The 14,698-nt window shown below is 32.4% G+C and overlaps 1 protein-coding gene across 2 annotated transcripts; it reads left to right on the top strand.

Annotated features, from left to right (window-relative positions):
- The first annotated feature begins 203 nt into the window (after nt 1–203).
- On the top strand, nt 204–10,438 carry LOC106054566 (AN1-type zinc finger protein 2A-like). Of its 2 annotated transcripts, none has more exons than XM_013210484.2 (11): nt 204–396; nt 2,757–2,799; nt 4,081–4,132; nt 4,245–4,376; nt 4,606–4,650; nt 5,471–5,586; nt 5,697–5,801; nt 6,571–6,628; nt 6,729–6,805; nt 7,026–7,122; nt 7,994–10,438. In XM_013210484.2, the coding sequence occupies exons 1-11, from the start codon at nt 342–344 to the stop codon at nt 8,036–8,038; spliced, it is 825 nt and encodes a 274-aa protein (XP_013065938.2). In that variant the 5' UTR covers nt 204–341; the 3' UTR covers nt 8,039–10,438. The 2 variants fall into 2 exon arrangements, with proteins under 2 accessions (XP_013065938.2, XP_013065939.2); XM_013210485.2 differs by having other exon boundaries at nt 205–396; nt 7,026–7,173.
- The last annotated feature ends 4,260 nt before the right edge of the window (nt 10,439–14,698 follow it).

The raw sequence follows: 14,698 nt of genomic DNA, 5'->3' as shown, positions 1-14,698 counted from the left end.
ACATTTAAATATAAGTTGCTATACTTTAATTTTATTTTTAAAATCATTATATAGCACATTCAGTTTTTTAAATAAATTTACTTAATCTACGCAATCAGAAGCTTCGAAACTTTAATAAATAGATATAGATCTAGATCTATGTATGTAAACAATGTGCCATGTGAAATGTGCCGGTCATGTTTTTAAAATATTGTAAATCGTAAATAAATGTCACTTCCTTTACGATTAGCTCATTATGATTCTGTGATTTTGACCTGGTTTATAAATAATTGGGTTTGGAATTTAGTCTTCATTTATAAATCTATAGCTCTTGTTGCTAGACTAGATCTAAAATATTTAAAATGGAATTGCCGAATCTTGGTGAACATTGCAAAGAACCATCTTGCAAGCAACTAGGTGAGCTTAAACTTAAATTGATAATATAATAATAATATCATGATAATGAATAAATGATAGTATTGATAAAATGATTATGATAGTCTCAAAATCTGATAGAGAGTATTCACTGTTCAGTATATCATGATGATGATTATATGAAATATATGTAATGATACTAAATTAGTATAATAAATGATAGTGATAGATTCTAGATCTAATCTAGATATAGAATCTAAATATTATGATTAGAGATCTATTCTTATTCTAGAATATTCTAGATCTATTATGTCGTATGATTATCTATCTAGTATTCTAGAATAAGAATTTAGACAATCTTGAATCTAGACCTAGACTCTAGATCTAGTCCTAGATATATATAGTATATACTAATAATACTATATTTAAGATTAGTCTAGATTCTACTATCAAACTAACTATCTCTTAGACTTAGACAGTCTAGAGACTAGTAGAGTTAGATCTAGATCTAAATTATTCTTATTCTAAATCTAGACTGTCAGTGTCACTGACACTATCATGACTATGAGTATGACTATGTGATTATGTCTGTCTCTTCCGAACTCTTGGTCTTCTCTCACATCTCCTCTGAAGTCTGAGTATAATGAATGTATAACTATATTACTCATTTACTGTCACAGTATATTTTATTAAATATTATTAATTATTATATTATAATATTTATATCTAATCTAGTTGGTACTAATGCAATTAATAATACAGTGCAGACACACTAACACAGTATTACTGACTGAGACTGAGTACTTAGAATAGATCTAGTAACTAACTAGTACTTTGTCTGTGTAAAAAAAATGTATGGTACTGTAGTAGATCTAAATTCTAGATCTAGATGATACTAGATATAATCTAGTTTTGATTAGAATATTATATAAAGCTAGACCATAGATTTAGATTTTAGATCTAAAATTTATAGTATAGAATAAAACTTTAATGAAATAACTATACTAAAATACCAATATCATGGCTTTATTCAACAATGAACACACATACAACTGACATGACCTTCCCTACAAAATACAGTTACAGTGTTACACAATTAAATTATAATGAAAATAGTATTATATAACCACATAAATAAATAAGTTCTAACTACAATATTAAATGATTAGCTGTAATGTGGGTCATAGTATGACTATTAAATATAATATTACACCATTAGAATTGTAGTTATAGTAAATATAATATATTAATGTAGTATTATAATCAAATGAGTAATACAATATGAAATGACTATCCTTGTAATTAGGTTGGTTGGTTCTTGGTTGTATCTACCTGGACCAATGCTGTCGTCACTTTGAATTGGTGACATTGGCGACTCTCTAACTGGAGACTCAATACCTCTATTAGCTTCCTCGTGTAGTCTGTTTTCCCCCATGTGATAGGAGTAGTCAGTGTTTCCATATCACACGGTCAATAGGAAAATGCATGATAGGGATTGTCTCAGGCTCCATGTCTTCATTTCTATTTGTTGATACACTTCTGAATATCCCTCTCTTGGAGTGTTGGCCAAATGTCGCAATGACACTGTTTCTTCTCTTCCATCAGGAATTCTGACAATGGCATACCGTGGGTTGTTTGTGATTAAGTCCACAGCTTTGTACCATCATATTCTAATGTTAAAACTCCATTTTTTAACAACTCCCTTTTTAACACAACACATAGTTAAATTAACTATGTTGGGATCGATTTGCTGAAGGTGGACCTGCAAGAGAACTTGAATGGGGTGTTTCGTTTGTAGTGGTACAAAGTAGAGAACAAATAAATAGAGTGCAGGTCTTGATTCAACACCTGCTCCCACTAAGAAACTGGGAGCCCTTGTGTTTTTAAAGCTTAAGTTATAGATTTCTATAAGGAGCTGATAAGCTTTCTGCTTGAAATTTCCTCTGCGATTAAATGGGGTGGTCCTATTTGTAGCCACCCTTCTCTCATGTAAAAACTCCTGAACTTTTCTAGAGATGAATGACGTAGCTCTATTAGAGTGTACATAGTCAGGCATTTTGAATAGTCCTAATAAATTATCTAGACATTTGATAACTGTTAAATCCGACATATCAGAACAGCCTTATGCAAATGGCAATCTAGAAAATTCGTCCACTATGGCTAGCAGGTATGTGTTTCGAGGAGTAGAAATAATTACACACGACATGAAGTCATTGTCTAATAATACAAATCTAGGTTAAAATTATTCTTTTGAATGTTGGATCTTATATATTTATTACTAATTTTTATGTATGTTTTCTACAACTGTAAGGCTTATAATTAGGTCTTTATTTTAAAGTTTAAATACTTTTATAGAACAGTTGTTTTTTAATTATTCAAGTTGTTTTTTAATTATTCAATAGATTTTCTACCAATGAAGTGCGATGCTTGTTCTCAAATTTTTTGGTAAGGTTATTTAAAGCAAATTTGATGAAGTTAAGAATACTATGTTTTCTAAATATCCCCAGCTACCTTTTACTTTATATCTATATATGTGTGTGTTTTTCTTTATTAAAATATACTTTATCATCAGTAATTTTATTAACAAGTATAATGTTGAAATTTGAGCTAGTAGGTTTTGTACAGATGATTCTAGAAAATTTGAAAAGGGTTTTGACTTTTAGTTTTAAAAAGTTTCTAGTATCGTTTTTTCAATATTAGTATTTTTCTTAATTTTAAATTATATATATGGAACCTATTCTTTTTATTACACCAAATTATAAAATTTGTTTAGACTTCCTTTAATTTATCATTACTTTCTATCAAAGAAGAAAATTAAAACATTCAGTAATAATAGACCCCGGATGACCAAAGAAATAAAGGAAGCGATTCTATACAAGAAAAGAATGTTCAAGAGCAGTTCTTCTGAATTCATCTCAGCCAAAAAAGCCCTTAAAAAGAAATTATTTGAAGGAAAAGAGAGATTCAAGGAAAAAATTGAAAGCTTTTTCAAGAAAAATAACTCTAAAGCTTGTTGGAGTGGCTTGAATCAAATTACTGGCTACGTACCTAAGCGCGAACCAATGTGTGTTGCTGACAATAACAAATTTGTCAATGAATTAAATGATTTTTACAGCCAATTTGACTGCCACAACTTTGAGAAAGACCACCATGATTTATTTGTATCATTTGAAAACAGCAATCTAAACCAATCTTAAGAACTGTTTAATAAACAAGAAGTGACTAAAATATTTATATAAGTAAACATTGCCAAAGCCACAGGACCCGACAACTTTAGTGGGAAAACTTGTTAAGCTATGTGCGGAACAACTGGCTTATATCTTTTGTGCTATATTCAACAAAATCCTGACAAACACACAAAATACCTTCCATTTGGAAGACGTCTTAAATAATTCCAGTTACCGCATGTTTGAGGTGACGAAAATCTGTACTATTTTAGGAAACATAAAGGTGATCTTGCAGAAATTCAGATAAACAACCGAACTGTAGAACAAGTGCAAGAATATAAATACCTTGGTACAGCCATCAACAACAAACTGAAATGGAGCGCTGGTTATGAGTGTGTATGTGTTTTTGCATGTGAATGTTGTTCGTATGCGCATCTATATTGTTATTGTGCAGTAGTTAAGCTGAGGTTGTCAATTGTAGTGAAACTGAATTTCCATTTGATTGAATCAATAAAAATTATCTTATCTTATTACTTATAAACAAAATTATTTATTACAGCCGTGATCACATCACATATGCTAATCATAGTTGTCCAGATGCTTACAAAAAGGTGATTATTTTATTCATTTATTTTGTTTTTTAAAACAGTGTAGGTTAAAACTTTTACATGTTTTTGTTTTATAAACATTACTTCAGACTTTTTATTTTGTTTAAATTTCAAGGACAATCAAATTCCTGTCTGTCCATTATGTAACTTGCCTTGTCCTTTGAAAAAAGGAGAACTCCCTGATGTAGTTGTAGGGAGGCACATAGAATCAGATTGCCAATCAGATCCAGCTAAAGAAAGAAGAAAGGTAAACACAAGATTTAGTTCTAAATAATGTAAGCTTCTTAGTTTTAGACTGTTTATATATATATACTCATATTTTAAGCTGCTTTAGTATTTCTAAATTATTAGAAAAGTTATTACATATTGAAATCAATGTAACCAAGAACACAACACAAATTCTAAGTATTCAACAAAAGTCATTACTTTCAACAACATGTCATCATATTTCATCTAATACTTTTTTCCTTGTTTAGGTTTATACAAACAAGTGTTCTAAAAAGGGATGTAAACAAAAAGAGGTTAGTCAGCTAAATTTTAATTTTTTGGCCTTATTATATTATAAATGGGGAATTTAGTCTAGTTACAAAGTTGCAAAAGGGCTTCGTTACATTATTCAGAAATAAAGGCCAGTATAGTTTCTTCATAATTGTAAGACAAAGAGTTATCCATCCATTGGATTAAGAGACATTAGTTGAGACATTACTTACCTTTTAGTAACATTATATGAATATCTTTTTGGTCAGAACTCAAATCAGTGAACATCAATGCTGACCATTGTGAAGACATAGCTCTAGACCGCACCAGATGGAGAGAGACAGTGACCAAGAAAGCTATGGATAGCAAAAGAACATGGGTCTCAGCCCTGGAAGATAAACAGACAATGTGAAAAATGGCCACTCCTCTACCACCGAAGCAAAAGCCACCTTAACCTGCGATATTTGTGGACGGGAGTGTCTCTCCAAAATAGGGCTCCACAGCCACAAGAGGAAGGAGACCAATGATGATGAATATCTTTTTGGTCAGAATTGATGGCCTGGATAAATTTATTGAGTTTGAGCTCAAACACTTGATAATGGCTATGGCCAGTAAAAGAAACAGGGCTTTGTGCTGACCACTCAAAGCCTTTGCAAATAGAAATGATTCACACCCATCATCTACTATTATTTTATCTATGCTGTGCCTATTTCGTCAAGGGATTCACCAAGTTGGCTAGAAAGGATGCTTGTGGATTATTTAAATCATTATGAAAAGATTAATTTACACATTAAGATCGATTTTTTAAATTTAAATGTTGTTTGGAAATATTTATTAGCATCAACCTCCATTTCTTATTATCAGCTTATTCCAGTCAAGTGTGAAACATGCCGTCTTAATTTCTGTTTGAGACACAGACATGAACAAGATCATGACTGTCAAGGTTTTCAGGGATCAGGAAGGACTGTTAACAATGCTGGGTATTAAATGTTGCTTTTTATATTTAGATATATCTAACGCATGCCACTAACAAAAGTACTTTTTAAGACATAAACAATTTTGGTAAAGAATTCTACTATGTATATTTTAGAGCTGCTGCAATTCTTCGATCACAGCAAGCTTCTGGAAGCTCGCCTAAAAAATTTCAAACAATACCATCTTCATCCCAATCAGGGCAATCGAAAGGAAGCTCAAAGTAACTGTTTATTTATTTTTTTTTTTTTCCTGTTGTTATTAGGTTGCAATATTTATATTTTTTATTTATACAGCCCTGAAAATGTGTGGAATTATGAAAAAAAATTAATGAAGAAAAGTTTCATGCTAAACAGTGGCTGACTGATATTTTAGGCTGGTAGGCTAATTCTTTTCTTTGAAATGTGAACAAGAATTGTTCTTCGTAAATATTGCAACAGATATAGATTGTTATGAACATAAAGATAAGAGAGCCGAGAACCATGTCTGTATAGTATGGCTTTAATACACTGAATGACTACACAACACACATTTCGTGAACACATTCTCACAGACGAGTTACAAGCACATGTAAACATAAGAACGACAACCGATACAGAATACAATTTTCATAACATTCATCTATTCAAATATATACCTATGTATATATGTTCTTATATTTTTTTACTGAACACTAGTTTTGTTTAGTTATAAAGAATAAATAGTTACATTTTTATTGTCTCAGGTTTTTCTGGTACATTAGTTGTTGTTGTTTTTTTCTATCCTATGAAAATCTAACATTACTGTCATTTTGTTTTTTTAATTTTGTAGAAACTTTGAGTCCCTAAACAATGAAGTTTTGGTCATTATATTTTGAAATATTACAACCATTAACAAAGGCATTAAAAACTTTGACCTTCATACAATACCCACTTAGTAAACAAAATTGGGCTCATTTAAAACATTTTTTATAGTGCATCTTCTAAGTATGTGTTGTTGGTTTTTTTTTAAAGTAACTCAAGGCAACCATCAACTGTACAAGCTAATGTATCATCTGTTCAGGGATCAATGGTATGTACATTTATCTTTAGATTATTTAGAAGTACAAAACTATTAGCATGACATTAACAAGAAACCTAAACTCACAAATGTAACCTTTTTATTCTTTGAGAGTGAAGATGAAGCCCTGGCTCGTGCAATACAGTTATCCATGAATAGTCTTTCAGGAGATGCACAGTTGACTAGAAAGTAAGTTGTTCTATAGTGAAACATTTAATAATGATTAATTTTTTTTGTGAGCCATTTTACAATAGTTTATGTATTTAAAGAAACAAAAAAAAAACTGGTAGAAGCATTTTGTATAATTTTTTTATTATCTAGATCACCTTAAGATTGTATTTGAATATTAAATATTACTGTTGTTTGATAAGTATAATGGGATGTCTAATACAGTAATTTTGTTTTTCAGCATGACAGATCAGGAAAGAGAAGATTTTCTACTTGCTCAAGCTCTGGCTGCCAGTGAGCAGGAATCTTTATCGCAGCAGCAGCGTCAACCACAAAGTGTGAGGGCCTAGATGCATGTTTCTATAGATAAGCTTTGATTTGGGGCGGAGGTGAGTGGGAGAGGAGGAGGATATGAAGAGGAAATGAGTAAAGTGAAGAAAGTGTATAGAGGTTGCACAAAATGGCAGTTTTTCTGAGAAACAATAAATGGTTTACACTTTACATTTTAGTTAGAAATAAATTAGAATCCAGTTTTATACACATACAACCATTTTTAAATCCTATTTTACAAACTTCTAGAAATGCTCCACTTAATGCACAGTTGCTTAGCTTTTTATCTAATTATTTTTGTTATTTGCAACAAAGATTATTGAAAATTACAGTATATATATAACTTTGAACAATCTTGCCTGTTTACTTATTAAATGTATTACTTGATTAATGTGCTAATTTCAATCGATACAATGAAGTTGTGATAATAACTTCTTAGCTTAATTCTTCTTCTACTTTATTTTCATTTTTATGTTAGAGGCTCAGATGAGTAATCCTTTCTGAGAAGAATTGTGCTGTTGTTTTTTGATCAGCAGCTCTTAATATAGTTTTCTTTCTATAGGGGCCAATGTCTTGTTTTGGATTAACAATAGAATGTGCTTAATGGAACTATCCTAAAATGTGTTTTTTTCTTTGCTGAAAAATGTCAACATATGATATTAGCTTTAAAACTTTAATAGCTACCAAAAACAATATTCTTTTGACACCTGCATTTATTAATTTAAATAGCGGATGTCAAATTATTTGTAACAATATTCAATAAATTATTTGAGAACTATCAATGCATTCAGTTTGTGGTGCCTTTATATCTCATGAGTTTATTATATGATGAAGCCGATTTGATTATAGTGTATTCAATTATAAAATCTCTCTTTTCAGAGAACCAGAACAGAGACCAGTGTGAACAAGTGTATGCTCCAGTGACCCTATATGTTGTTGTAGATAGATAACCTTTGTGTCTTAATTTCTTAGTGAAACTGCTATTCTAGGAATCAGTCCCAAGTTTTCCATCATTTATTCTCCTTGTAAATTGAACTCTGAAATGGCATAATAATAAAAAAAATGATACAAACATGCTGTGATTAAGCTCTTATTTAAATTTCTTTTGAGTATTCCAAGTTATTTATGAATTTTAAATACAAATCTTGCTGTACATAAATTGAACTTTTTTTTTTCATCCATTGTCTATTGATATTATATACCACTTGGCAAAGACTTGGAATTCATTGTAGCATTTTTTATTTTAAAGTATATGTTTTCTTGTAGCTGCTCCAAAAAAATTTTTTTTTAATTTATTATTTAATTGGAGTACATCATTTTACTAAAACAAATGTAGTTTTATCATTATTTTGACTATTATGTTGATACTTTTTGGAAATATGTTGTGATTACTTGGTTTCAAACAAATTAGCTGAGAGGATTTTTAGATTTTATAAAGGCAAAATAGTATTAGTTTGTTATATTAATCTAAAAAAGTTGGTTATAGCAAAAATGCACTACTTGGAGCATAATTTGATTTGAAATCTAAATTAATTTATGATGCCATGTGTTTAAACGCTTTTTTTTTTTTTTTGTATTGAAAGAATCACCTATCGCATTGAAGTTGGCTTTGTCATACTATACTTCTATTCAGATCAGTGTCTACCTTTACATTGTATCATATTGAAGTTGGCTTTGTCATACTATACTTCTATTCAGATCAGCGTCTACCTTTACATTGTCTCATCTTGTATCATATTGAAGTTGGCTTTGTCATACTATACTTCTATTCAGATCAGCGTCTACCTTTACATTGTCTCATCTTGTATCATATTGAAGTTGGCTTTGTCATACTATACTTCTATTCAGATCAGCGTCTACCTTTACATTGTCTCATCTTGTATCATATTGAAGTTGGCTTTGTCATACTATACTTCTATTCAGATCAGCGTCTACCTTTACATTGTCTCATCTTGTATCATATTGAAGTTGGCTTTGTCATACTATACTTCTATTCAGATCAGCGTCTACCTTTACATTGTCTCATCTTGTATCATATATACTGTGGTAGTTAAGGATTCTATTTCCAGTCATGCAATGCTAAACTCTCGATAAAAGTTTAAGAACTTAAATAACATTGATTGGTGTTCTGTAAATTAAGAAACATTTTATGCTGCTGTGCAGTTTTTAAACTTGTTTACTTTTAGCTTCTTCTTTGATGTGGGTGTTTCCATTTTTAAGAATTTGTTTTTAGTACATGTATTGATCATTAAAAAAATTTGCCCTTGACCCTAAAGATTCAAGTAGTAACCCCTACCTCTTGTTTTAATTAACATTTGATTCGAATTATTTTTTTTTTGCTTTTGCAACAAGAGTCCAAAGGCTTAGCCATTCCATTTATATATATATATATATTTGAGTCTTCATGGCTATCAAAAAAGGTTTAAAGCGAAGGGGATGCGATAGATTTTTGGAAATGTTATTTATGTATGGGGATTGTCAAAATAAATAAACTTATCTGTAGATAAATATTCTGTTAGTTTTTTAATTAAAGCTTCGCAAATATTTTATCATTTTAAACTGTATTTAACTTTTAGTCACTTTAATATTTCAATGGTATGATTTAAAGAACTGCAGACAAAAATATATGTGTATATATATACACACATACATATATATAGATATATAATATGTCTATGATATGTGGAAGTATTTTTGTTGCATTCATATTTGATTATAAAGTCTTCCGTTATGATAGTACGTCTGGGTATTTTTATATTTATTTGTCACTGTTCATTTTAAAGTGATAAGCTCAATTTATGTTCTATTTATAAAGCTTCAACTATATTACGTAGTATAGAATGGGTAGGTTTGTCTGAATGGAAACATTGTTGTTGTTTTTGTAAGATTATTTTTATGTTTAAATATTGTTTCCTCCCTTTTGTTTTTTTTCAATAATTGATTCCTTTATTTTAAACAGTTGTAAAAATGTCTCATGCCTACAAAACAACACACCTAGGACACTAGCATTGTGTGAATATTGATTTGAATAGAGCAGTGACATTTAACTATGTAGATATGGTTTCCACTAACTTATTGTCTTTTCTTGAGCTCACTATTTTTGTATAACAGATTGCATGTGATATCTGCTATTGGCTGCTGTTTGGTTGTGAGTCGTATGTCATTGAAGTCCAGTATTCATATTCTAGAACAGAATTTTGAATCAGGCCAAACATTTAGACCAGATCTATTGGTGCCTTGAAGACGCTTGGACTTGAAGAGTTTATTGTGAACTATTTTTACTTTTAATGTAACTATTAAATCTATTTAACATTCATGTTTCAATGTTGTTTTGTTTTGTTTTTTTTAATAATAATTGAATAGCCAAGTGATGTCAATAATAAGTGGTTGTTTGATATCAAGGTTTGGTCAAGCCAGTACATTAGATTATATGTGAACAGCACAAGAGTGAGACTGAAAGTGTATATACAATTGTAGTGCCTTCCCTTTCGATTATGGGAAATTTATACCCTACACAAGTGCTAATTGTTCAGTAAGCTACGTTTTGGCAGATTCTGCGACGCTTTTGACCTCGAGCGGTCCATTTAGACCTGCGTAGAGAGAGGAGAAGCTTCTTTGCAGGCGACTCTGCGCCTATAAGGGAGTTGACTACATAATAAGCTAATGTATAAATATAGCTTTGATTATGCCAACTAAACTACTAATGCATAAATATAGCTTTGTGTAACGATATTTATATTTGAGTGCTAGATGTGATGATGTCTTAATGCTACTTTGAGATTGTGTTGACCAGACAATGCGCTTCTGATAGTATAGTTTTATATTTCTACTTTTAAACACTTACTGAACACCCAAACAATATGCCAAAGATTCATATGCAAACTAGAAATTCAAAACAACTAAGATTCATTAACAATAAATACAAAGCTTTTTAATTCTGAAACTACAAATCGCTTTAATAATATACACATTATACAATACAATTAAATTAAAACAAATGTACTGTCGTATTTCCAGCTCCCGACTGAATCTATCCGTCCTTTAAATACTTTTTACCATCTTCGTCTTACTATATTTGGGAACAATCTCGCTCCTTTTCTGGTCTGGAATTAACTTGCTGCCGTGATGCAAATATTTAACCAATGAATGCACTAATAATGGACTTGGACGCTTCTGTTCTGTGAAACTCGTCAATCAACATAGCTATTGTTTGTAAAATGTTTTACATGTTTCGGACGTACCTTCAGAGTTGAAGATAATTACTTCCTAGTCCAAACCTCCCGTAGGACGACGGGGGATGGGAGCGGCAGGGTTTGGGCCCGGGACCATCGATAAATCTGAACGACAGTCCAGCGTGCAAACCGCACGACCAGGCAACTATGACCTTGCGCTGCAGATATCTAAATATAAACTTATTGCAACAGCTGCTTAATGCTACGTGACACTTTGATTTATAATGACATCACCAAAATTCTTGGGGAGCAATGAGAGAGATCACCATAGCCTACCCTAAATTCTCGGAGAGACATGATATGAGAGAGCCAGCTATGCTCTATCACCTACATTTTTTGGAGAAAGAGCATTTCCTAAATTCTTATTCTTGGAAAGATGAGATAAGAGGGACCAGGGCGCCAGACGCCGCCTTCTCACGTTTTTAGCCTACATTTTAAATAAACACATTAGGGCTACATAAATAATAGGCTTATTAAAACACATTGGGCCTATACAGTGGCGTAGCATTCATGGAGTGAAGGGGTTCAATGAACCCGGGCCCATGAGTAGTAGGGGCCCACAATGGCACTTGAAATTTATCCATTTCTTATATTATTTGCTTAGTGTTATTGTATATCTGCATAGAGATCTAGATATTTAAAAAAAGCAATAAAACAAAGTAATGTAGACGCGATGATTACTATAGAGACCGACTTCTACTCGACACTGATTTCTGCGCCGAATAGCGCGGTGGATCAAAGTCTAAGAAGTGACTCGAATGTACTGACTCTATTACTTCTAAAAGATAGTACCGACAAAATAATGCCTTTTTAAAAATGTGCTGATGCATACTTGATTGTTAGATATGTTTTTATTTTACTCCAAGTACGGGAGGGGGCCCACCACCATATTCTTAAAGCCGGGCCCAAGTGTACCTTGCTACGCCACTAGGCCTACATAAATAATAGGCCCATTAAAACACATTAAGACTACACAAACAATAGGCCCATTAAAATACATTAAGACTACACAAACAATAGGCCCATTAAAATACATTAAGACTACATAAACAATAGGCCCATTAAAATACATTAAGACTACACAAACAATAGGCCCATTAAAATACATTAAGACTACATAAACAATAGGCCCATTAAAATACATTAAGACTACATAAACAATAGGCCCATTAAAATACATTAAGACTACATAAACAATAGGCCCATTAAAATACATTAAGACTACATAAACAATAGGCCCATTAAAATACATTAAGACTACACAAATAATAGGCCCATTAAAATACATTAAGACTACACAAACAATAGGCCCATTAAAATACATTAAGACTACACAAACAATAGGCCCATTAAAAACCGCTAAAGGTCTACATAAATAATAGGCCCATTAAAACACATTAAGACTACACAAATAACAAGCCCATTAAACACATTAGGTCTGCACAAATAATAGGCCTATTAAGCAGTCAGAACAATAGGTAAAGGCTCTTAGTGAATACAAGGTAGAGGCCTTGGCATTTGTCCCGAGCAGTCATTGTTCAAATTTGTGTCAACATTTGCAGCCAAACGCAGCGAGCCCCTTTGACATCGCTTATGTTTCAGCTCACATTTTTTAGCAACAAGGTTCGGGCCCCATGAGACATGAACGCATCTTTCCGACGTGTTGCACAGTCTGGGAGTTTCCAAAGTGCTCCCGCAATTACTGTCCTCACCGTGACCAGACGTTAGCCCCGGCAGTCTGTGCGGTCGTAGTTTGTACGTTGTCTTTAAGGATCCCACAGGCGTCCACATACAGTCCTTCCAGTCTTTGAATAGGTCCAGCTTTGTCCATGAATGATAGCCGCGATCCATAAAAGAATCGAGTTTCCAGCAAAGTGATTTCCTGTAGAGGGCGCTTTCTGTTGGGCGAGACAATCTCTCAATAATTTCATCTTGTTCCTTCCTAGAGATGGGCGGAGGGTCACGCACAGGATGTACTGGTGGTGCAGACTCTGACCTGGGCTGTTGTATCCAGGGAGAATTTCTCATGTTTTTTTTTTGTTTTTTTTTGAAATTATTATTTTACTTGTTAGGGATATTATTATGCCGTAGGATGGGAATTAAGCCCTATAAGTTTGATATATATAAAGGCCTATTTGTAGGGCCTATACACATATACTTATGTACATTTGACGGGCAAATCTCTAGTAGTTTCTTGAAATCGTAGCACTCAACCTGCCGAAGACAATTAAAAAAACTTTAACAAACACACACATTATTTTGCATTCATACAAAATGTTATAATTCAAATAGAAAAGAACAAACGTTATTTTTTTTTTAAAGTTCAGGATTTTGGAATCCAACAGGCCTATATAAAATTAAATACTGCGTAAATTTTAATTTCGCTGGCGGTCTCGGAACGTAAACGCAGGGGCGGACTGGATGTCAAAATCGGCCCAGGCATTTCTATACATGCCGGCCCATAAATTCTATATCATACGATGGGCCTCCAATTATAGGCCTACCATTCCTCAAAATCATTATGTTAAGTTTAATAATGTATCGATAACATATATCTTTTTAAGAAATATAGCCCTTATGTTGCTTTTCATCGCTAAGTGTCTATGCCCTAAAAGGATGAAGACTACAGTAGCACTGTCTACGGATGTAGGCTATTAAATTATTTCGGAAAATGTGTTAAATTAGTTTTTTAGGACCTACAATGTAGAGTCTGTAAACGATTTTTTAAAATCATGACGCTCAGAGGGCCACTTTTAAAAGAGAATATCATAAAATCTTTAACAATTTAATACGTGCCATAGTTGCACTCATGCGGCCCTTTAGGTCGCCCTACCGGCCCATTAGGGTACCGGCCCACTGGGCATTTGCCCGAAAGCTCATATAGCCAGTCCGCCCCTGCGTAAACCCCAGGAAAGTTAAGAATATACTATATTTCTTTATAAATTTTCATTAAAAAAAATCAATTTTTCAAAAGTTTCATTTATGTTACAACACTATAGGCCTAAATGACCTATGACTATTTCATGTAGAAATAACTATAGCCTTGCCACTGGTTCAAACTTGATCACTGCTTGTTTTCCTATTCAAATCCGACTGGATGTCGTTTATTTAAGAAATAAACGATGCTAATTGGTCGCTTCCGGCTAATTGTTTTTATTGATGCCAAGGTGAAACAATGATAGCCACGTAGAATAGACCGCAACTAAATGGTGTTTGAAACCAAAAATGTCATGTGAAGAGCTTGCAAGATAATTGGTATACTATAGATGCCGGGAAGGCCTCCTGAGTTACAAGTCCTAGTTAATGCGAACTGATCTGGATTGCGAAGCTGAAGGTGACAAGGAAATCTACA

The sequence above is a fragment of the Biomphalaria glabrata genome, chromosome 8 (assembly GCF_947242115.1).
Source record: "Biomphalaria glabrata chromosome 8, xgBioGlab47.1, whole genome shotgun sequence".
NCBI lineage: Eukaryota > Metazoa > Mollusca > Gastropoda > Planorbidae > Biomphalaria > Biomphalaria glabrata.
Note: the sequence above shows the minus strand (reverse complement) of the source record. Positions and strands in the feature narration are given on the sequence as shown.

Bases quoted from the DNA above. Each gene is read 5' to 3' on its own strand.
- LOC106054566 (XM_013210484.2), top strand. From the start codon at position 342: ATGGAATTGCCGAATCTTGGTGAACATTGCAAAGAACCATCTTGCAAG. The intron at 4,377-4,605 runs GTAAACACAAGA...TTCCTTGTTTAG, and splicing joins CAGCTAAAGAAAGAAGAAAG to GTTTATACAAACAAGTGTTC. The intron at 4,651-5,470 runs GTTAGTCAGCTA...TCTTATTATCAG, and splicing joins AGGGATGTAAACAAAAAGAG to CTTATTCCAGTCAAGTGTGA.